This window comes from Eubalaena glacialis, chromosome 11, assembly GCF_028564815.1.
Source record: "Eubalaena glacialis isolate mEubGla1 chromosome 11, mEubGla1.1.hap2.+ XY, whole genome shotgun sequence".
NCBI classification, from domain to species: Eukaryota; Metazoa; Chordata; class Mammalia; order Artiodactyla; family Balaenidae; genus Eubalaena; species Eubalaena glacialis.
Window position 1 is genome coordinate 115,552,046 of NC_083726.1, and position 23,713 is coordinate 115,575,758.

General features: G+C 40.8%; 1 protein-coding gene and 1 pseudogene across 1 annotated transcript in view; one reads left to right on the plus strand and one right to left on the minus strand.

Moving 5' to 3' along the window:
• The first annotated feature begins 343 nt into the window (after positions 1 to 343).
• Positions 344 to 23,713, plus strand: part of ADIPOR2 (adiponectin receptor 2) — a 51,807-nt gene continuing 28,437 nt past the window's right edge. The window contains exons 1-2 of the mRNA XM_061206064.1: positions 344 to 534; positions 21,978 to 22,230. Coding sequence (XP_061062047.1) covers positions 22,060 to 22,230 — 171 coding nt within the window. The 5' untranslated portion in view covers positions 344 to 534; positions 21,978 to 22,059. The remainder of the gene's footprint in view (positions 535 to 21,977; positions 22,231 to 23,713) is intronic.
• Positions 3,595 to 5,267, minus strand: LOC133101776 (protein SDA1 homolog; annotated as a pseudogene).

The window sequence follows — 23,713 nt, forward strand, 5'->3', positions numbered from 1 at the left end:
TAGCGTCTTCGGGAGGTAATAAAAGGCAAACGCTGTTGTTTTGGGCAAGATGTTTCGGATTTAGGTCCGAAGCCTCCACAGACTACGCCTAGCCATCCCTCAGTTTCGGTTCCGCCCAAGGCGTGTGAGCTGTATCCATAGTGACCGGGAAGCTTCCCGAGCCGGGCGGCCCCGCCTCTTCCGCTGCACACGCTCCCGCCTCCGGCGGCAGGGAAGCGAAAGGACTTCCGTGTCCCGGGGCGCTCGGCGCCGCCGGCTCGTGTTGCGGACCCCCCGGCGGCTACCAAGCCGCTCCAGGCCCGGGAGCGGCCTGGCGGGGCGCTTCCGGCTTGGGCCAGTGCGGCTGCGCACGAGGAGCGCTCTCATTGGCCAGAGCCGCCTCTTGCGATTCGCGTCACGGCGGCGGCGGTGTGAGGACCCTCCCGGACGCTGGGTCGCGGCGGCGGCAGCGGGCGGCCCCTCCGCTGGTTTGGGGTCCCGGCGGCTGCGGTTCCGAGGAGCCCGAGAAGCGTGGCGAGGCGGCGGCGAACTCTGGTGAGTTTCTCGAGTGGGAGCACGGGCCAGGCCGGCGGGGGCGAGGGTTGAGGGCGGGTGTCCCGGCAGCGCGGCGGGCGGGGAGCGCGCTCCTCCATCCCCTGCTCGGTCCGCCCGACCCCCGGGCCGGCGCCCCTCAGGGCCGGGTTTCCTCCGCCCCGGGCCTCTCAGCCCCGGCTCCCTTCCGGCCCCCCCAGCCCTGGGTCCCCTCAGTCCCGAGTCCCTTCAGCTCCGGGTCCCCGGCTTCCTTCCATCCCGGGTCCTCTCAGCCCCGGCTCCTTTCGGCCCCAGCTCCCTTTGGTACCGGTCCCCCCAGCCCCGGGTCCCTCGGCCCCGGCTTTCTTCGGCCCGGGCCCACCCCCCCACCCCGAGTCCCCCAGGCCCTAGCGCCCCTCCGCGTCTCCGCTGGCCGCACTCCTGGGTGGGCTCCGCTTGGGCCCCCGTCCGGCTCCTGCGGCGGGGAGACCCCTCACCGGTGCTTGCCCGCGCGCAGGCGGCCGGCTGGACCGCGTTCTGGGCCTGGTGTCCCGGGCGTCGGGCTGCCGTGTGTCGGTGTCGCCCCTTGAGGCTGCTGCTCGCCGGCTTCGGTGGGTCTGGGCGTCTGTGCGAGAGCTCGCATTGGGCACCGCTGGCTCCGGGTCTTGTTTACCGTCTCCTCTGGGGTTTGACAACTTGGCGAGGTCGCCCAGCAGAAAGCTTGAGAGGTCCCGCTGCGGTTGTACCGGGCACGCTGGCTGCGTTGCAGGGTGTTGGCGTCTTTTTAGCAGAGTGGTCCTCTAACGTCTTTAGGTTTAGACTCGACTTCGCAGCCTTCGTAGCTCTTCCCCAAACAGTCCTTCTTCCTTCCTCCAAAGAAACCATTGAAAACTCCAAGAAATGTCATAATATTTCAAACCATGTTCCAAGTGAAATGTTAAGAATAGTTTCCTTCAACCCAAAGCTTTATTTTTGGGGCAGAGATCAGAAACTTTGTCAGTTTTGAAGTTTGAAGTGTCCTATCAAAGGCCACTTGCATGTCTCATCTTAACCACCCTCTGACTCTAATTCCGTTAGAATTTCATAGATTTTTCATTCCTGACTTTTTCATTTCTAATGTTTATTTCATAGAAATTTCACTTCTAATGCTGTTAGATGTCCATAGATGTTTTCATCTCCTTTTACAAATTTGTCGGTGTTGATTGTGATTATCCACGACTAAAATCCTTTCATCAGTAGTTGGGACTTCCACGCCTGTGGTGGCTGCTGCTTGGTGAATTATTATGAAATTTGAAGAAATTTCAAGTTGATTTAAATATGAAAGACATACTTCTTTTAGTTTCTGTTTGTGATTGCCTACCCACTAGTGTATGTTCCTATCTAGACTTTAGGCTCCTCAGGAAGTTTTCTCTTACTGGGGCACTAAGGATGAGAGGAGGATTTCCAGAGCCTAAATGAAAGAGTTTGTGTTTTTCTGTCCGTACATTCACATATATTAATAAGTGAATAGGGTTTTTTTTCCCCATCAATAGTGTCAATTTAGCTCATGCACTTTCTTTGTTGTAAATTATATTTTGTTTTCCAAAATGAAAACAATTTTGTTTCCTTCTTTATTTCAGGGTCGGCAAACTTGACAGCTTGCCGTGGGCAAGTGTGGGCAGTGTCCTGCCAGCTTCCTGTTTTTGTAAATTAAATTTTCAATGGGACATAGCCGTATGCGTTCATTTAGGTATTGTCTGGTTGCTTTTGTGGTGCAACAGTAGAGTTGAATAGTTCGGACAGAGACTCTTATGGCCTGTAAAGGGTAAAATATTTACTCTGTGGGCTTCAATAGAAAAAGTTTGCCGACTCCTACTTTATTTCATTAAAAATGATGCATATTCAATGTGGAAAATTAAAATGACTCAGTAAAGTATAAAGGAGAAAGTAAATATCCAGAATCACAGCACTTAGAGGGGTTTGTTTTTGTGATTATCCTTATAGAATCTATTAGTGATTGTTTTCATATAAATGGGCTTATATTGCTTAGTGTTGACTTGTAATGTTAAAAACTCAGATTATTTTTATTTGGCTGTTGAATACATTGTATTCTCTGGATTGTGATCTCACTAGAAAGGGCTTGATGAGCCAAGTTTTCCTGATTTGTCTTACCAGTCAAGATTTAAAAAAAAACTGAGGCACAGTGGATGCTTGGTGGCAGTGGAGGACACTATTTATTGAGCACTTACTATGGACTAGGTAGTTTTCCAATACTTACCATGTAGTAAGTAACTTAATACCTGCAGCAGTTTTGTGTGGGTACGCAAACTATTATCCCTAGTTCCAGATGAGGAAACTGAGGCACAGAGAGATTAACTGCCCGAGTTTGTCAGCTAGTTAATGGTGGAGCTGGGATTTGAATCCATGCAGTCTGGTTTCAGGACCCAGGCTCTCCATGTGCTGCAGAGCCTCTTAGAGTATTGCTCAGTGTAGCAAGTTTTTAGACAGTCCAGAGATATATAATGTGAAAAGTCTTCCTTGAGCTCTTCACTCTCTGTAGAAAACCACTGTTAATAAGTTTGATACAGAGCTTTCCCGCTCTCTTTGTCTGTATATGCAAATGTTTATTTGCAAATCTGTGTACACATGTAGGTTTTTAAAAAATTAATAGACTTCATTAGAGCAGTTTTAGATTTACAGAAGTTTGTGTGGATAGTAAAGAAAGTTCTCATATAACCCACCCTCCATTTTCCCTTGTTGATAACACCTTGCATTAACATGCTGTATTTGTTACAATTGATAAACCAATATTGCTACATTGTTAATTAAAATCTACATATTAGGGCTCATTTTTCCTGTTGCAGAGTTTCTAAAATGGGATCAAACCAACCATTGTTCAGCAGTGTGCTTTTTTTGGGTGATTTTCAAAATATAGTGCTTCTGGACTTTTTAATGGAAATAAACAGTCTTTATTCACTAACATTCAGATTAATGACACAAATTTAGCCTTTTCCTTGGAGTGGAAAACTTGCCTGGAAGTTACTTCGTTTTCTCTTTTTCAAAAGTTTATCTTGTAGCACCAGCTGCTTTTCTCTGAAGAAAATCTTATTTTTTGATGGGACATTCTGGCTCCTCTGTGAAGCGGTTCAGCTTCTCGGAGATTTCTTGCTGTTTTTCATCGGAAGAGTGGTGCCCATCACCCCACTTAGCATCAGCTTCCTCCTCACTGAGACTGGTATTTCCCCACCCATCTTGCTCGTTCTCAGCATTCTCTTCCTCAACTTCCAGAACATCTGTTCCCGGAATGTAATCGTTAGCATCTAATTCTCCATATTCTTGTACCTTTGATTTTATTGAGGCCTCTGTAGTCTTACCCTGGAATTCCTTCTGCAGTATCTGAGGATTCAGTTTTTGGAAGAACTGAATCAGAGTCCTAGGAGACATCATCACATTCTTTCTTTGTGTTTTATACTGGGCCAGGTTTTGAGGAATTTTTTTAGTCATTGAGCTGTTATCTCTTTCAGAGCTTTGTTTCCTACTGTCATGACTTCCCCAGAGTTCTTGTCATAACAGAATGGGTGGCATGGTCATGAGCAACACCGGCATGCGCTCTGGGACTCCCAGGTGCTGAGAAGCGTATACAGCAGACCGAAGGATCTTGTTACTTCTCTTTGGTGCTGCTGCAGAAACCTTTGCACAAGGGGATAGAAAAAGCATGTGAATTCCTGCCAATCTGGAGATAAGGTTCAGAAGCACTAACTTCACTTCAGATGTCTCCTTATAACTCTTCAGCTGCTTTAGTAGTTTTTGTGCAAATTCTTGGGGCTCATGAATCAAATGGATAGCTGAAAAGTTAAACACTTGTAACTTTTTTCTTCTTTTGTTTCTGAAGTACTTTGGTAAGCATCTTTTCTTGTGTTTAGGGCCTCTCCCCCAGGGCACGCTGCATTAGCATTCTGAGTCGTTGTCCTCTTCCTCTTGTTCATCTTGCCCTTGTAAGAAGGTCAAGGCAGCGACTAATACCTTGGTGACCTTAGAGAACCACACAGTTGTGGGACTTCCCTGGCGGCCCAGTGGTTAAGACTTCGCGGTTCCAATGCAGAGTGAGAGGGTTCGATCCCTGGTTGGGGAATAAGATCCCACGTGCTGCATGGCACAGCCAAAAGATTACAGAAAAAAGAGACAGAAGCATACGGTTGTGATAACATTGACGGTCTTGGCGTCATTTCAGATGCTTCTTCTGTAGTTTAGTCATCACTTCCAAAGATATCTTGGGTGCAGTTGCATTGCTGTCCCTTAACATGTGCATGTGTAATTCTGCAATACTATATTCACCTTATTCTTGTTTTTGCACTTTTATTCTCATCGGTCACAAAATGAGTGTACAGAGTCGTAGAAACTTACATGGCAGCGTCGAGGTTCAAAGAAGATCTCTGGCAACCTTGATGGATAGATGAGGTTCTCAGCAAGATCAGAGTATTGCAAAATGTTATTGGAAGACCTACATTCAAAACAGTGTAGCTGTAGGAGGGCAGATCTTTCCGTTCTTGAGGAAAGTTATCTAGATGTTCTGGGTGGCAGTGACCAATCTGTGCCATAAACATCACCAGCTTTGCCAGTTCTTTGCTGGGTTTATTTGGTTGCAACTTGAAAATCTCCCACGTTGGGTTTGTAGTGAATATTCTGCTGTGGAAACTCCTCAGTGTAGGCCAGAGGGTCTACTTTATTAATTCTGTAACTGCTTGCAGGTTGCTGGGCAGCTAGTGTTTATTTCTGCTGGACAAGTTGGCTGCAGACTGGCTCTCCTTGAGCAGTTCTCAGAAGAGCTACACCACTGACACCAGCCAACCCTTCTCAGGCTGTGGCTTGGAATCTTGCTTCCAGGTGTGACCGGAAGTAGCACTAGGGAGCTTGGCACGTGGCGCCATCTTGGCTCATAGTAGTGTGCTTTAAAAACCAACACTCATGATGGCTTTCCAGGTCAATACATTTGTGTCTACTCTGTTCTTTAAATCGTTTGTTAGTATTTTATTGAATGTGTGCACCATAATTTAATAGTGTTCCTATTGCTGGATGTTTAGATTGTTTAAATTTATTGTATATTATGCATATGCATTGTATGTACAATTGTTGCAGGCTGATGGCTCTTTAGAGTAGCTCTCTAAGAGTCTAGTTACTGGGTTGAAGGAAATGCATGTTTTTCTTTTTGATGTATATTGCCAGACTGCCATCCAGAAAAGCCACAGCAATGTAAACTCTTAACCAGAAATGTGGCCGAGGTCTAGCTTCTCCATGCCATTTCCAACTTTTTTTTCAGTCTGTATCTGATTGGCAGTTAAACATATCTTTTTTTTTTAAAACAGTCTGTATTTTATTTTATTTTTATGTTATAAATTTATTTATTTATTTATTTATGGCTGTGTTGGGTCTTCGTTGCTGCACACGGGCTTTCTCTAGTTGCAGCGAGCAGGGGCTACTCTTCTTTGCGGTGCACGGGCTTCTCACTGCAGTGGCTCCTCTTGTTGCGGAGCCCGGGCTCTAGAGCACAGGCTCAGTAGTTGTGGCGCACGGGCTTCGTTGCTCCGTGGCATGTGGGATCTTCCCGGACCAGGGCTCGAACGCGTGTCCCCTGCATTGGCAGGCGGATTCTTAACCACTGTGCCCCTAGGGAAGCCCCAGTTAAACATATCTTGAAATGATGTGTTCTGTCTCACTGGGAGATGTGTTTTGTTTTGATAGCATTCTTTTGAAGTTGATTTAGAATTACTGTAGGCAAAATCTACATTCTGTAGTTGTTCTTTCTAGTACTTACCCCTTAGACAGAGCTGCTCACCTGTTTAGATTCCCTATCTAGTCCTGGAAAGCAGCGTGATTTTGCCATCCCTGTTAAAAGAATCTGGGCGACTGCCCAGTAGACTATATATTTCTTGAAGATGAGGAGCATATAACTTTATTCATATCTGTTGTAATCCTGGTGGTGAGTAAATGTTATATTCTTTTCAAAACCTAAATTGGATTATGTTGTTTTGGGCTTACTGCTGAGTAAAGTGCTTTAACTTTGTTAAAAATAACCTTTTCAAAGTCTTTGTGAAATGTAAACTTGAAAAATTGCAGCACAGAATTGTCATCTTGGTGTATATTCTCTATGTTATCCCTTTTTTTTAAAAAGATTTTTTTGATGTGGACCATTTTTAAAGTCCTTATTGAATTTGTTACAATATTGCTTCTGTTTTATGTTTTGGTTTTTTTGGCTGCGAGGCATGTGGGAATCTTAGCTTGCTGACCAGGGATCGAACCCGCATCCCCTGCATTGGAAGGCAAAGTGTTAACCACTGGACTGCCAGAGAAGTCCCTCTGTATTATCCTTTATTTCTAAAATGAGATAAATAAGAGCGATTGACATCCTAGGCCCTGTTTGTAAGGAAATAATTAACTAAACCTATTTAATAAGAACATTTGGTATTCAGTTGTGGAAGTTAAGGAATGGATTAATTAGGGGATTTGTTTCATGTAACCCATGGTTTTGAATTTGCTGTATTGGGGTATACCATGTGTTAGAGAGGATGTGTGCTGCCTAAATGGTATGCTTGGCTTCAGTAGACATTGTGAGGCTCCAGACAGAAGGAGAAGGGAAGCCAAATTCAGGAAACTGCCAGAATATCTTTAGGCATGGGGAAAGTACCTGTGGGAAAGGACACTTCAAGTTTTTAAATAGAAGACCGCATACACACACAAAAAACACAGAACTTTCTTTATATATGACTTGTAATGTTACATATTCTTATTGGATTTATGAATTTTCCACAATATCCATGCACAGGAAAACAAAGCATACAAAGCAAAATGATCTTGAAGAGAAAGAAATAATTAGCTTATTAAATTTTGACCAACTTCACGTTTTCTTTTGTATACATTTTTTTGTTAGTATATTAGCTAATTATTTTTCACTGGTAGCATATTGACTTTAATCCTGTATGTCCTGAAATTTTAGTGTCGTGAACATGTATGCGTAGTTGTATTTGCATACCCATTCCTCTGGTCCAGGAAGAAGCAATGGTGGTGAAAACTCCTTAGCATGGTGGAACAGAAAGTTTATTTTTATTTTCTTGGAATTTATTTACATTTTATTTCATTGCAGAATTTCTGTAACTTAAAAGAGCCAAAAATATAATAATTATATATATATATTAAAGAAAAATGAGGAAAAGGAGAAGGCATATATTCTTTTTCCAAGTGGCAGCATAATTCAATGACTAAGAATAAAATTTGGATTTGAATTTTCTTGGCAGCTGAGATAAAAATGGAAATATGGTAAAATATATAGCACTGAACTGGAAGGAGGAACAAGACCAATTTTCCAGGGATAAATCTTCCCTTGATGGATTTTAAGGAACTATTTAAATTGGGTGTTACATAAAGCTTTATTTTATTTATTTATTATTTTCTTGGCTAGAGGCCCTTGTTAAAAAAAAGGTGAGGATGATGCATTAACGTTTCAAGCCAATGAAAGAAATTTTATATGGAGCAGTTGGTTTGAATTTAGGCTGCAGATGTGTGTTTTAGTTGGCTAATACAGATTTTTTTATTTTTTCTTAACGTATTTCAAACATACGGGAGAATACAGAGACCAATATAATTAATCTTCACACATCCATCATACAGTTATATCAGATCTCAACGTTTTCCCACACTTCCCTGTTTTTTTTTTTTTTTTTTTAAAGAAAAACCTTTCACGTACAGTTGAAGCACCTTCTTGGGTTACGTTTCACTTTCTTCCCAGAAGTAATGATATCTTGAATTTGATGTTTCTAATACCTGTTTTTATATAATTACTACATAGGAGTATATTCAGAAACAAATCAGTATTATGTTTTGGGTATTTTCAAACTTTATATAAGCAATATTTTATCTACTCTGTAACTTGTTTTTCATGAAACAAGTTTTTTTAGGCTCATGAAATTGCTGATATTTTTACCATTTTTGACCTACAAAAATGGTAGTTTCATATGGTTCATCCTATAGTCATCACTTTTATCTGCTGTATAGTTGTATTATTATGCGAATACAGCCAGTTTAAATTTATTTTCGTGTTGATAGGTATTTAGGTTGTTTCCATTTTTCCTGTTTTAAAAACAATGCTACATTAAACATTCCTGGTTAGAAATCCTTGTGCACATACTTAAGATCTTTGGCAAGTTTTTCAAACTGCATGTTGGGAACCATTAATCGGTTATGAAACCACTTTAGGAATTAAAATAGTTTAGAGAAATATCAGGTTGTTTTGCAGTAAGGATTAAATGTTTTGTGAAATTTGTGTGTGTGTGTGTGGTTACTAAGTTTGAAATGAATTCTCTGGTGTAAATTACCCAGAAGTGGAATTACTGGGTTTGAGGTTATGGAGATTATGGGAATTTAAAGTTCTATCAGATATTGCCAAATTGCTTTTCAGAATTGAGTCACTTTGTGTTTTTTTAGCATGAGAATATGAGACTTGCTGTATCTAAATCCTTATAGATCCATGGCATTGTCAGATTTATTACATGTTTACAAGTCAGATGAGTGTGAAATGATATTATCTTAAAATTTTTCTTGATTAATTATGAGATTGAGCATGTTGAAATGTTGAGTGAATATTCAGATTTCTGTTTCTTAGCTGTCTGTCCCTCTGTCTCTCCCCCCGCAATTGGGTTGTCCTTTTAAAATTGCTTTTAGGAGTTTATTGCATATCCTGGTTATGTCTGTGAAATGAATTGTAGGTATTTTCTAGTCTGTGTGGCTTATCTGTTAACTGTTTATATGGTTTGTTGAATAGAAAGGATTGTCAAATCTATCATCATTTTTCCTATTGGTTTGTGTCCTTGGTGCCTTATTTAAGAAATCTATTCCATACTCCAGTGTCATTTAGGTCTCTGCATTTCTTTCTAAACGTTTTAGAAATTTGGTTTTTTTTTTTTTTTTTAGAAATTTGGTATTTTATATTTAGATCTTGATTTTTGCCTGAAAAAATTTTTTTTGTATATGATGTGAGTCAGGGATCTAATTTTTTATATGCATAGCCAGTTACCACAGCACTGTTTAACACTGTGTTTTTAAATTTGAATTGTAAATCTTTTGAGCAGTTTCTGGTTCAACACAATAACAGCCTTTTTGCCGTTCATCAGGTTGCTTCAAATGTTCAAGTTTGTGACTTCTGGGCCAGAGTAATTGATTGGTGGATTACTTGATCCAGAAACAGAACCTAGAGGAGTAGATAAATATAGCACATTTTGTAGATCTCATCCAAATGTCATTTCTCTCAACCACTTTTTATTTATTTATTTATTTATTTATAAAATAAATTTATTCTGTTTATTTATTTTTGGCTGCTTTGGTTCTCTGTTGCTGTGCATGGCTTTCTCTAGTTGCGGCGAGCGGGGGCTGTTCTTCCTTGCGGTGCGCAGGCTTCTCATTGCGGTGGCTTCTCTTATTGCAGAGCACGGGCTCTAGGCGCACGGGCTTCAGTAGTTGTGGCTCGCAGGCTCTAGAGTGCAGGCTCAGTAGTTGTGACTCACGTGCTTAGTTGTTCTGTGGCATGTGGGATCTTCCCGGACCAGGGCTCGGACCCGTGTCCCCTGCTTTGGCAGGTGGATTCTTAACCACTGCGCCACCAGGGAAGCTCTCAACCACTTTTTAAATAGAAGCTAGGTTTCAGACGGTTTGAGGATAAACTTTTTTTTTAAATAAATTTGTTTATTTGGCTGCGTTGGGTCTTTTTAAAAAAAATTGTTTTTAAATTTTATTTATTTATCTATTTATTTTTGGCTGCATTGGGTCTTTGTTGCTGCGCGTGGGCTTCTCATTGCAGTGGTTTCTCTTGTTGCGGAGCACAGGCTCTAGGTGCATGGGCTTCAGTAGTTGTGGTGCACAGGCTTAGTTGCTCCATGGCGTGTGGGGTCGTCCCGGACCAGGGCTCGAACTCGTGTCCCCTGCATCGGCAGGCAGATTCTTAACCACTGTGCCACCAGGGAAGTCCGAGACTTTCAGTTTTGATTTTAGAATTATACATGTAAATTTGGATCTTTCTGAAATGTCTGATAGAAATCGCTACAAATCTCTTAATTTAAGAATGAAAACTATTTTTGTTTCCGCTTGAAAAGGGTTTTTAGTCTGAGAAGAGTTGCTGTGAGGTCTGCAGATAGTTATATATTCTAGGTTTGTTTTTTTTTTTTCCCATTCCTTTTCTTTTACACTTGTGGTTGAAAGAAGACCTTGTGGTTTAGTGGAATTTAGTGATATTGGGAAAGGTTGTAGACACCAGTTTTATTTGTAGATTTCTGATTGTGCTATTGAGAAAGGTAACTAATCACTTCTTGGTTTCTCCATCTGCAGCATTGTAGAAACAAAAAACAAAAAAGAAACTTATGTTGTGGAGGGTATTATGCAGGATGAGATAGGGCCCTGAATGACTGTTATTTACTTATGGAGACAGGTCTTTGCCAAAGTAGGGTTTTTGATTTTGCCTGAAACATTGACTGTACAGATCAGATATTTTACCTGGACAGATTTTATTTCTGAAATAGTTGGAGCAAGAGTGTGGTTATATGGTATTATAGTGCAGATGATTTATGAAAGGAAGCCTTTGCATAATTTACATATTTTGGTTTAGTGTAGATATGACAATTTATATATCATGGGCTTGTCAGGATTTCTCTGACTATAACATTCAGGACTGTTGTTCCTATCATGTACGTTTGCATTTTTGTGTACTGTTCTTTGTTTTAGAAACTCAGGGTTACTTATAGATCTTGGGAAATGGAAACCATTGTAACATGGCTATAAGAGTTGTATCAAATCCTTTTTTTCTTTAATTAATTAATTTATTTTTGGCTACATTGGGTCTTCGTTGCGCGCGGGCTTTCTCTAGTTGTGGCGAGTGGGGGCTACTCTTCGTTGCGGTGTGCGGGCTTCTCATTGAGGTGGCTTCTGTTGTTGTGGAGCACAGGCTCTAGGCCGCGGGCTTCAGTAGTTGTGGCGCGAGGGCTCAGTAGTTGTGGCTCGCGGGCTCTAGAGCACAGGCTCAGTAGTTGTGGCACACGGGCTTAGTTGCTCCACGGCATGTGGGATCTTCCCGGACCAAGGCTTGAACCCGTGTCCCCTGTATTGGCAGGTGGATTCTTAACCACTGTGCCACCAGGTCCTCAAATCCTTTTTATAAGGGTGTTTTTTATCCGTGACCATGACCAGGGGCTTTAATGGACTATTTGTGCCTTTAATGAAGCCCTGTAACATGGTGGTAAGGTATGGTCTTTGGAGTTAGATACAGATTTGAATTCATAGTCTCCACTTAAGTTTGTGTCATTGATGACTTATTTGATCTCCTTTAGTGTCAGTTTTTTCATCTGTAAAATGGGACCCCGTTTCATAAGGATAGCTGGAGGATTAAATGAGATGATGGGTGAAAGTCCAGCTACTTAGCCTGGTTCAAAGTTGGCTCCGGTAAGTGTTAAGCAGCAATTCACCTCCCTTCAAAGAGATAACATCATGACCATGACCAGGAAAAATGGAACCACTTACCTTTGTGGGAGGCAGTGTTGTATAATGGAGAGGGCCTAATCTGGGTACTTCTTGCTTCTCTATTTTGTAACTTGTATAACCTTGAATAGTCTTACCCTCAGTCCTCTCGTTTGTAAACAGAGATCATACTATCTGTAACAGGCAGGGTTTTAAAGTTAAATGAGAGTATGTATAAAAGCTCATTTTATCTGGCACTTGGTGAGTATGTATAAAAGCTCACTTTATCTGGCACTTGGTAACCTCTAAATTAGCCTCTAAACTTTTATAGTGATAGGCAGTAATACTGTGCTTCTGAAGCAGGTCTCAAGACTGAGAGAGGTAGGCTTTCACTGGCTTTTCCCCCAACTCTACTTCACAGCATAAGGTTTGCCTGATTTCTTCTCAGGAAAGTTGGTCAGTGGGGTTGGGCAGTAAGTTAGAAGAAGTTCCTGGTGATTGTACTTAAAAGTTGCCCTACTTCATGCTAGGAAAGAAAGTAGTGTAAATGATACAGAGTGTTGCCTGTCTTTATAGCTTCAAAATAAACTGCATTTGATTTGAAATGTTTCTCTGCACTTACATCAGTTAAGACTTTATGAACATGAACGCGTGGTACTGCCTGTCTTAGAAACGTAGGTGTTGCTCCTTCTCAGTTATCAAGTGTATCATTTTTGGAAGAGCTGTATCAGTTAGTAACATATGTTGGGAACTTTTCCCATTTTATCAGTTATTCTTTTCCCAGTTATCAGGTTTTTTTATTGACATTTTTCTACTCAGAAATGTTTTGAGTGTTTGGGAAGAATTCCAATTTTAACCAATCATTTTATTGCTTCTGGTATGTGGCAAGGCTCCATGATCCTCCCCATTTCTTTTTTTTTTTTTAATAAATTTATTTATTTAATTAATTTATTTTTGGCTGCGTTGGGTCTTCGTTGCTGCGCACGGGCTTTCTCTAGCTGCGGCGAGTGGGGGCTACTCTTTGTTGAGGTGCACAGGCTTCTCATTGCGGTGGCTTCTGTTGTTGCAGAGCATGGGCTCTAGGCGCGCGGGCTTCAGTAGTTGTGGCACGCGGGCTCAGTAGTTGTGGCTTGTGGGCTCTAGAGCACAGGCTCAGTAGTTGTGGCGCACAGGCTTAGTTGCTCCGCAGCATGTGGGATCTTCCCGGACCAGGGCTCGAACCTGTGTCCCCTGCATTGGCAGGCAGAGTCTCAACCACTGCGCCACCAGGGAAGCCCTCCTCCCTATTTCTTGATTGTTTCTTAATATTTTCAACATCGCTGTAAAGTACAGTGTACTGTCAGTGTTAACTCCTGGTTTTGTCACTTAAGTGCTATCATGCATTTATTTGAGAACAGCTTATGGTTCATGCTAACATCGAAGGTTGGGGATAAGAGCATTAACTAGGGTGTTAGATTGATTAGATAGATTAGATTGCCACTTATTACTGTAGTTATCTCAGGCATGTTATTTATAACTTCTCTGGGTGTTTTGTCATTTCCAAAATGGAGGAAATAATTGTACCTATCCTCCAGGATTGTTGCAAGGATTTAAAGAGATAATCCATGGGAAATGTTCTTTGCATGTAGTTAGCACTCATTGCATGTTAGCTGTTCCTGTCACTCTCCCTCCTCCTCCTCATCATACAGCAAAGATTTTTAAGCTCCTTTGCATCCCAGACCAAGCTTGGTGTTGTGGATACAAAAATGGGTTCCAAAAAAGGCTCCCTGACCTTGAGAAGTTTTGCATTGCAGGAGGGGAAGACAGGCACGTAAACAAAGAAGTGCAATAAATTCTGACAAGTACTATAATAGAAACATTAGTAAATGAGAAGAATAAAGGAGTTAGTGTCAGGTGCCTGGGGAAGTCAGGGAAATTAGTTTCTGCCTATGAACTTATTCTTGAAGTGAATATTTATTTATTCACCAGATATTTATTCACCAGATATTTAGTGAATACACCTACTGTGTGCCAGAAGCTATTTTAGGTACTGGGGATATAGGTGTAAAGAAGATATATTGGGTTGGCCAAAAGGTTCATTCGTTTTTTTCCGTTCGGTGGCTCTAATAGCACTTAGTTGTCTTTAACTTCATTCGAAACAATTTTGTTAGATTGTATTGTGACAGCTGACATATCAGTGTGCATTAAAAAAAAAAAAACCCAAATTGGTGAATTTTTGTGTAGCCATTTTAATATTGAAGATGGAAGAAAAAAGCAACATTTTTGGCATATTATGCTTTATTATTTCAAGAAAGGTAAAAACACAACTGAAACGCAAAAAAAGATTTTTGCAGTGTATGGAGAGGGTGCTCTGACTGATTGAATGTGTCCAAAGTGGTTTGCGAAGTTTTGTGCTGGAGATTTCTCACTGGACGATGCTCCACTGTTGGGTAGACCAGTTGAAGTTAAAAGTGATCATATCGAGACATTAATTGAGAACAATCAACATTATATCACGCGGGAGATAGCCGACATACTCAAAATATCCAAATCAAGTGCTGAAAATCATTTGCACCAGCTTGGTTATGTTGATTGCTTTGATGTTTGGTTTCCACATAAGTTAAATGCAAAAAACCTTCTTGACCATATTTCCACATGCGATTCTCTACTAAAACGTAATGAAAATGTTCCATTTTTAAAACAAATTGTGATGGGAGATGCAAAGTGGATACTGTCCAATAATGTGGAACAGAAGAGATCGTGGGGCAAGCGAAATGAACCACCACCAACCACACCAAAGGCTGGTCTTCATCCAGAGAAGGTGATGTTTTGTGTATGGTGGGATTGGAAAGGAGTCCTCTACCATGAGCTCCTTCCGGAAAACCAAACGATTAATTCCAACAAGTACTGCTCCCAGTTAGACCAACTGAAAGCAGCACTTGATGAAAAGCATCTGGAATTAGTCAACAGAAAACGTGTAATCTTCCATCAGGATAACGCAAGACCGCCTGTTTCTTGGTGACCAGACAAAAACTGTTACAGCTTGGCTGGGAAGTTCTGATTCATCCGCCGTATTCACCAGACTTTGCACCTTCAGATTTCCATTTATTTCGGTCTTTACAAAATTCTCTTAAAGGAAAAAAATTCAATTCCCTGGAAGACTGTAAAAGGCACCTGGACCAGTTCCTTGCTCAAAAAGATAAAAAGTTTTGGGAAGATGGAATTATGAAGTTGCCTGAAAAATGGCGGAAGGTAGTGGAACAAAAGGGTGAATATGTTGTTCAATAAAGTGCTTGGTGAAAATGAAAAATGTGTTTTTTATTTTTACTTAAAAACCAAAGGCACTTTTTGGCCAACCCAATATAGTGTCTCTTCTTTCAGGAGTTTTCAGTCTAGTGAGAAAAGACCAGTAGTAAGTAAACAAAGAAATAAAAATACCAGAGACAAGTGCTGTGGAAGAGATTAAAAGGTGATGTGATAAGGAGTGACTGAGATTATGTGGTCAGAGAAGGATTCTTTGAGTAAGTGACCCTTAAGTTGAGACCCGCATGTGAAGAAGGAGCCCAGCCATGGGAAGATCTGGGCGATGAGCATTCCAGGCCTTGGGAACCAGGTGACATAGAGCCATTTGAGCCTTTGGAGTGTTTGGGGAGTAGATGGGAAGTCACTGTGGCTGGAATGTAGTGGGCAAGGGGGAGAGTGGTACAGAATGAGGCCAGAGTTAGGGGCTAAGTCATTTAAGGTTTTGTAAGCCAGGGTAAGAGGTCCCTTAGATGTAAAGGAAAGCCATTGGAGGGCTCAAAAAGTAAGGGAGTGTGTTTTGAGAAAGATCTGCTGTGACCGCTGTGTGAGGACTGGATTTGGAGGATAAGGGGTGGGGTGGGTGGGTGGGTAACAGAAGTGGAACCCAGGAGACTTTACTGGCTGTTGTATTAGGACAGGTGAGAGATGCTGGTGGCTTGAACCAGAAAGTAAGAGTGGAGGGAAACAGGTAGATTTGGGCTGTGTGGTGTGGACCCCTCTTCCCCCATCACTGTAAAGCTTTTTATGTTCTTTTTTGTTTTTGGCTGCGCCGAGCGGCTCGTGGGATCTTAGTTCCCTGACCAGGGCTTGAACCTGGGTCCTGGCAGTGAAAGCACCGAGTCCTAACCACTGGACCGCCAGGGAATTCCCACGGTAAAGCTTTTTTTTTTTTTTTTTTTAAAGAGTTAGGTGGTGACTTTTATTCCAACCTCCCACCCAGAACAGAAGGTAAAGCTTTTTGAAGTGTTAAGTTTAAGAGGTCCAGCCCCTTTCCTTGCCAGTTAATGTGATAGAAATCTGCCAGCAAGGTTCTCTAAAGATTTATAAGCCAATCAGGGTAACACATCTAGTACTTATTTTTAATAATGATTTGTAAAGAGAAAAAATGGCTAGTATTCAAAAGAAAATCTGCTGCCTTTAATATCCCTGCTGGTCCCATTGTTGAAATAAACTATTCCATCCTAAAAAAATAATCTCGTTTCATTATTAGTAGTTCAGATTTGCATCACATATTTTACTTCACATTGAAGTCTGAAAGAAGAGGTCATGAGGGGCATAACATACTGATACTTCCACGTAGAACATTCTGTGCCACTCAGGTTTCCAATCAAGGAAGAGCATGAACTTGATACCAAAAGTCTTATTAACCATGCACTAACTTCAAACACATACTTCAGTGTGGAATGACAGACCACACTGGAATAATTTCAGTATACAACTTTCAAGTCACTTTGAAATTGGCTACTTTCAACTTAGAGGAAGCCAACAAAATCATGGGACATATTTTGCAGCCTGTCCTCTACCACTGAATAATCTAATTATAGAACTAGAAAGCGATGCCACTAGACTCAGACTACTTACTGCACCCTACTTGCTGTGTCCCAGTTAATACAAAGGGACATTATACCACTGGCCCTTAGAATTTGAAGACTTAAGGTCCATGGCAGTTGGCAAGTCTTTAGAGAACCTTGCTGGAAGATTGTATCACATTAACTGGCAAGGAAAGGGGTTGGACCTCTTAAAATTAACACCTTAAAAAGCTTTACAGTGATGAGGGAGAGAGGCCCTCTGGGTGCTAGAATGTTGTTTGTTGCTGGTTACACAGCATTTATACTTTGTCAACTTTGTGTCCTTTGTGTGCTTTTCTGAATGTATTTTTTACATCAGTAAAAAGTTTACTAGACAAAGAGGCCATATAGTACTATAGTATATTTCCACCCCCCCATTAAAAAATGTGCAGAATATACATAACATAAAATTTACTATCATCACCATTTTTAAGTGTCATGTTGTATATCCATGTTGTTGCAGCCATCACCACCATTCATCTACAGAACTCTTCTTTTCATCTTGCAAAACAGAAGCTATACCCGTTAAACGGTAACTCTCCATTCCCTCTTTGCCCCAGCCCCTGGCAACCACCATTGTACTTTCTATGAATTTGACTACTTTAAATAACCTATGGTGAGTGGAATCATAAGGTCCTCAGGTTCACTCAGGTTGTAGCTTGTGTCAGAATTTTCTTCTTTTTTTGAGGCTGAATATTTTCTTGTATGTATAGACCACATTTTGTTTATTTGTTTATCCATTGGGCTGCTTTATCCACTTGGGCTGCTCCACATTTTACCTATTGTGAATAACGCTGTTATGAACATGAGTGTATAAATGTCTCTTCAAGACCCTGCTTTCAATTCTTTTTTTTTTTAATCAGGTTATTGAGAATTATGCTTTCTCAAACCTGTTCATTGTTTTTTATTTTATTTTATTTATTATTTATTTATTTTTGGCTGTGTTGGGTCTTCATTTCTGTGCGAGGGCTTTCTCTAGTTGTGGCAAGTGGGGGCCACTCTTCATCGCGGTGCGCAGGCCTCTCACTATCACGGCCTCTCTTGCTGTGGAGCACAGGCTCCAGACGCACAGGCTCAGCAGTTGTGGCTCACGGGCCTAGTTGCTCTGCGGCATGTGGGATCCTCCCAGACCAGGGCTCGAACCCGTGTCCCCTGCATTGGCAGGCAGACTCTCAACCACTGCGCCACCAGGGAAGCCCCCTGCTTTCAGTTCTTGTGAGTACATACCCAGAAGTGGAACTGGCTGGGTCATATAGTAAACGTATTTTTAATTTATTTGAGGAACTGCCGTACTATTTTCCACAGCTTGCCTGCTCTTTTAAAATTGGGGGCAACATAAAAATTAAAATTATGAAATAGGTGAAGTAATACATTGTACTATAATATAGTCTACCTTTGGCGGGAAGCCCAATATAACTGATTAAATATGACATAAATAATATTAATTCCTTTTCTTCTGTTTTTCCCCTGGAGAATAAGACATTTATTCATTCATACAAGAAACCTTTACTGAATGTCTACTGTGTATCTGTTGCAGTTTGGTTCTCAGCAGTGAGCAAACAGAAACCCTTGCCTCATGGAACATGCAGACAAGTACTGGTTTTTAGAAAACACCTTTCCTGGGATAGAGCTAAATTTCTAGACCAGAAGTATCAAACCATTAAGTTAGCAGTTTGTTCAGGTAGAGAAAATTGCTTTTGAGGTACCATTTAAGCAACCTTGGTGCTTTTAAGCAACATAATAATTTACCTTATGCAGTATTATTTGAAGGGAAAGTGAAGTCTAAGAAGTGTGAGTTTTAAATTTTCCATTGCTTTCCCACTGGGAAGGAAACTTGGTGTGAGTACATTTGACTGGGAGTCAACAGATGAGGGTCCAGTCCTGACTTTAACATCTAATATTTGGTATTCTCCTGGGTTTTTTTTACTTTGATCCTTACCCCTCCTCAGTTCTTTATATAACTTTTTTTTTTTTAAAGGATTTTGTCCTGTGTTAACTATTATTATGCTAGTGTCACTTTTCTTTTTTAAAAATAAATTTATTTATTTTTGGCTGCGTTGGGTCTTTGTTGCTGCACGCGGGCTTTCTCTAGTTGCAGCGAGCGGGGGCTACTCTTTGTTGTGGTGCGCGGGCTTCTCATTGCGATGGCTTCTCTTGTTGTGAAGCACAGGCTCTAGGTGCGTGGGCTTCAGCAGTTGTGGCTCGTGGGCTCTAGAGCGCAGGCTCAGTAGTTGTGGCACACGGGCTTAGTTGCTCCGCGGCATGTGGGATCTTCCCGGACCAGGGCTTGAACCTATGTCCCCTGTATTGGCAGACAGATTCTTAACCACTGCGCCACCAGGGAAGTCCCTAGTATTATCACTTTTAATCCTAGTAATCCCTAGTTCTGTTTTCAAGCTTATTCTCTCCTCTGAATTCCAGATTTATGTTTCCTGGTGCCAAGTGAACATTTCTTTCACTTCAGACACCATTTCTGAAAACAAATTCATTCTTCTTCTGCTGTGAATTTGCTTCTCCCCTGGATCATCAGTGAATGGCATCCTCTATATGCTCGGCTGCTTGAGCAAAAAGCCTGCGTCATCTGAGTTCTTTCTTATCCCTGTTCTCTGATTTCTGAACAGACCCTGGAGTCCTTGCCTTGCATATGCTGTTTTCTCTGTACAGAATACCTTTCCTCTACTCTGCTTGGCAAATCCCCATTGCTTTTGGGCAGAGTTAGTGACGCCTGTGTCTCTGCTCCTAGAGCGTGTGAGGTCAAGTTTCCATTTTACTTCTTTTGTTTTATAGTTTCATATTTGATCATATGTAGAACAGACTCTGTCTACTGGGAAGAAGCCTTAGCAAATTTAAAAATAAGTTATTTATGCCAATACTTAAATTAGTTTGTGAAAACATTTAAAAAAAGTAATAGGGTGCATGTTAAGCAATTTTATACAAAAAATGAGTCTCTTTTCCAACAGACCCTGCAGGTATAATAATTCATTCAATAAAAGTATATTTAATCTAGATATTGGGGGCAAGAGGCTTTGCAACCTGTAGAGGAGGTGTAGGAATTGAAAAACTCACGTTAGTATTTTCTTTCTTTCCTCATCCCCACTGGCCACTCAGAGATTTTAAAAGACCTTAGATCTGCCCTACTTGCTGAAAATGCACCCGGTTGGGTTTGTGTTGGACTTCTATGTCTATTGATAAATTCAGAGCACCTCTCAGTTACTTGTTCCTTCCTGCCAGCTGTTTGTATTGGATTCCTTTCTTTTCTCTTTTTTTTTAATCTTAGTTCTATGTAATATAGCGTAGTATTCTTAGAATCCTGACCAACGAAAAATTTCTGAGGAAGTAGAATAGAGATGAACTCTTCTGGTTAACAGATAATGGTACTCTGAAGGCTTAATTTCCATCTCCCATCTCACTTCCTTTTACTGTTAAGAATCAGAGCAAGTTAAAGCCTAGTTCCGAATACTTTCCCTGTTTTTTATTCTTCTTAGCAAGAAAATAATTTATTCAAGTACAGCTGGACAGTTCATTGTTCCAGCTACTCTTAGAGATTAATGGCCTTGGATAAGTTGCCTAATCTCTGAGCCTCAGTTTCCACATCTGTAAAATGGGGATAAGATACCTCAGAGGGCCATATGTAAGAATTATGTGAGATACCGTCTGTAAATTCTCTGGTACAGAATTTAATTTTGTCAATCCACAGTAAATGTTAGCTCCCTCTTCCCTGAAACAAAGTGAAATGGTGGGTGTGAAACAGCTTTGTAAATAAATATAAATCACTAGCATTGTTTCCTCTTTCAGCATTGGGTATTAATAGCATAGTATATAATCTCATTATTAGAATATGCTGGCTCAGGCCCTTATGTGATAGGCACAGGCCCAGATTTGGTGATCCTTAAAGACTGTGTTTGTTCTTGTTCTAAAAACTTGAGAGAACTCCTACAACAAACTCAGATGATTTATGAAACTAACAGTTGGCTAATTCTTAGTCTAATTCAAACTGTTGAGCTAATTCTTAGTTTTGTGTATCCACATATGAACACTAAGTGCATCTTTTACCCTCTCTTCATACTATCCAGGCCCTCCCACATTGCCCCACTCCTCCTCTGCCGCAGTAAAAATTTTGAATCCCATAGGATTTATGAGCATAACATGTACCTTGGCTTCTTCCTGTTTTTGTCTTTCTAGTTGGATTGGCTGTGATAATCACCTTATTTGGATATGTAACTTAAATCTCTAAAATAAGCTTTTGTCCTGTGAGTTATGAGGTAGAGGGCCAAGGACTTGAAATTATTGAACTCCTAGGAAACTTATGTGATCCAGTTTAGAGAAATATTGATGATCTCTGAATGTGTTTTTACCACTTAAGGACATTTAAATATCATCTGTCATGTTCATTAAACATTTATGTGTGTAGCACTTTCTGGGAACTCAGGGATATAATAGGAGTGTGCTCTTGCCTTCCAGAGTAATCTACTTGGAGTTCAAAGCAGCTCAAAAATACTGAAATTTCAGACATTAAGCAACTTAAATGCAAAACATAACCAATAATATGTGCCATGTCAGTCAGAGACGTTGTCTTATTTCATAAAAGTATGGTGAATTTTGGTTTCCTCACCTGTGAAGTAGAACTCAAAATACCCTGAAGGGTCATTGTGATGATTTAAATGAGATTGGATATGTAAAACCTAGTTGTAGTACATAAAATCCACATATATTCTTTCTACAGTTAGGTATGTTTTTAATTGAAAAAATATTAGATGGCATGTGGTAAAAACAATGCAGGCAGAACAAAATGAAGAGTAAGCCTTCTCACTCCAGACCCTAGGTTCTTCCCTGTGTGCCTCTGGACCAAGAGCACAATTTCAAATAAGTAGGTATTCTATGTACACATGTATACTTATTCACGATTTTATACTTTTATAATGTATAAGTGGGAACATTATACATGTCGTCTTTGGTATCCTGCTTTTTTCATTTAAAAGTCGATTTTGGCAGTCCTCTTTATCAACAAATGTAGGTATTTTTAATACATTATTATTTTATTCTTAATGATTGCAGAAAATTCTAGTTTTAGTGTATAATAAATAATACGACATATGTCTTCCCCCATCACTCATTCAAATATGTTAATTCAAAACTTTCTCTCCTTAGGGTCAACTCACTATCCTAAAAGTCCATCCTCCCAAGAAGAAGGAACAGAAAGACCTCTTTGTAAGAAAGGCGCGGGTATCCCATGAACGAGACAGCAGAAAACCGACTGGAGTACAGCAGGACTCCAGAGCCAGATATAAGGCTCAGAAAAGGGCACCAACTTGATGGTACAAGGAGAGGTGACAATGACATCCACCAAGGAGATTTGGAGCCTCTTGTAGAGGCATCTGTCCTTTCTTCCTATCATAAAAAAGTAAGTTTAAGTGGAAGGATGGTAAGTAAAACAAATTTATGGGAATGTAGCTGGAGGAAGGATATTAAAAAGAAAGAGTAGGGGGACTCTGCTGGAGAGAAGATGGCGTTTTGAAAAGGAACCCTGAGCACATTTGTAAGATTTTGAAGTCTCTTATTCTTAAGGTAGCTAGGAATTAGTTATGCCCTTTCTGTTGACACGTAAAACCGTACTTAAGCTGCTCTATCTTATTTAAGAAAGGAAATGGGTTTTTGTAGTTACCATATATCCTTTATAATTCAGCCATGATTTAGCAATGACATTATCGTTTATATTTTTGGAGAAATCCTAATTGCATGCTGGAACTACTTCTCAGATAGAGTTTATCTCCAGTGCATACCTTGGGAGCCAGTAGAATTCTGGGAAAATAATCTAATTTTTCCTTTTACCTCGCAGAGAAAAGAGCAGCTTTTAAATGATTCAAGCAGCTATACCGAGAGCGCAAAGGTGTAAATATCTGTGAGCAGGTCCCAGTGTCATTGTTAATAGACAGTTTGCCGTGTGCTTTGGAGCCTTGCAATTGTGTAGCACGTTCAGCGTTGTGCTCCTAGTACAGTGTTTCTCAGACTGTAGGTTATGCCCATTAGTAGTTTGTGAAATTTATTTTGGTACTACAAGCAGTGTTAATTAGACAGCAAATAAAGATATTAAGGTGCATGTATGTAGTAATATACATTTAAACTGTGTTATTTGATGAAATTGTTTAGCTTTATTTAGATATGTATGTGTTTATAGATATGAATAATATATACATTTCTTACTGTGGGTTGTAGTTAGAAACATATTGAAAGCCTCTATTTGGAACTGCATCTTTACCATCGTAAGAGATAAGCTTATTGTGTGAGTAATAGTGGTGCTGGTTGGAACTCGAGAGGATTGTCTTGTCTTTTCAGGTCTTTTATAAGAATTTCACCAGAGCACTGTAGAAATACAGGCTACTGTGGCAGGAAATTTAAGGTTATTTCTTCTTTTACCCTTGGTAATACTTTGTAAGCCAGCTTCATACTCTTGGCTAGTTGTGCTACATTGAAAGACTATTTGTGTCCCTGTGTGTGCATGTGCCCCTGCATACACAGGGCAGGATTAAAAACAAGATTTGCTTACTATGAGTATAGTGTAATTTGGCCTTCAAACTACCATTACTCTTTTTTTTTTTTTTTAATTCATTTTATCTGTTTATTTTTGGCTGCATTGGATCTTTGTTGCTGCGCGTGGGCTTTCTCTAGTTGCGGTGAGCAGGGGCTACTCCTCGCTGCGGTGTGCGGGCCTCTCATCACGGTGGCCTCTCTTGTCGCAGAGCACGGGCTCCAGGTACACGGGCTTCAGTAGTTGTGGCACGTGGGCTCTAGAGCGCAGGCTCAGCAGTTGTGGCGCACGGGTTTGGTTGCTCCGTGGCATGTGGGATCTTCCTGGACCAGGCAGGGATCAAACCTGTGGCCCCTGC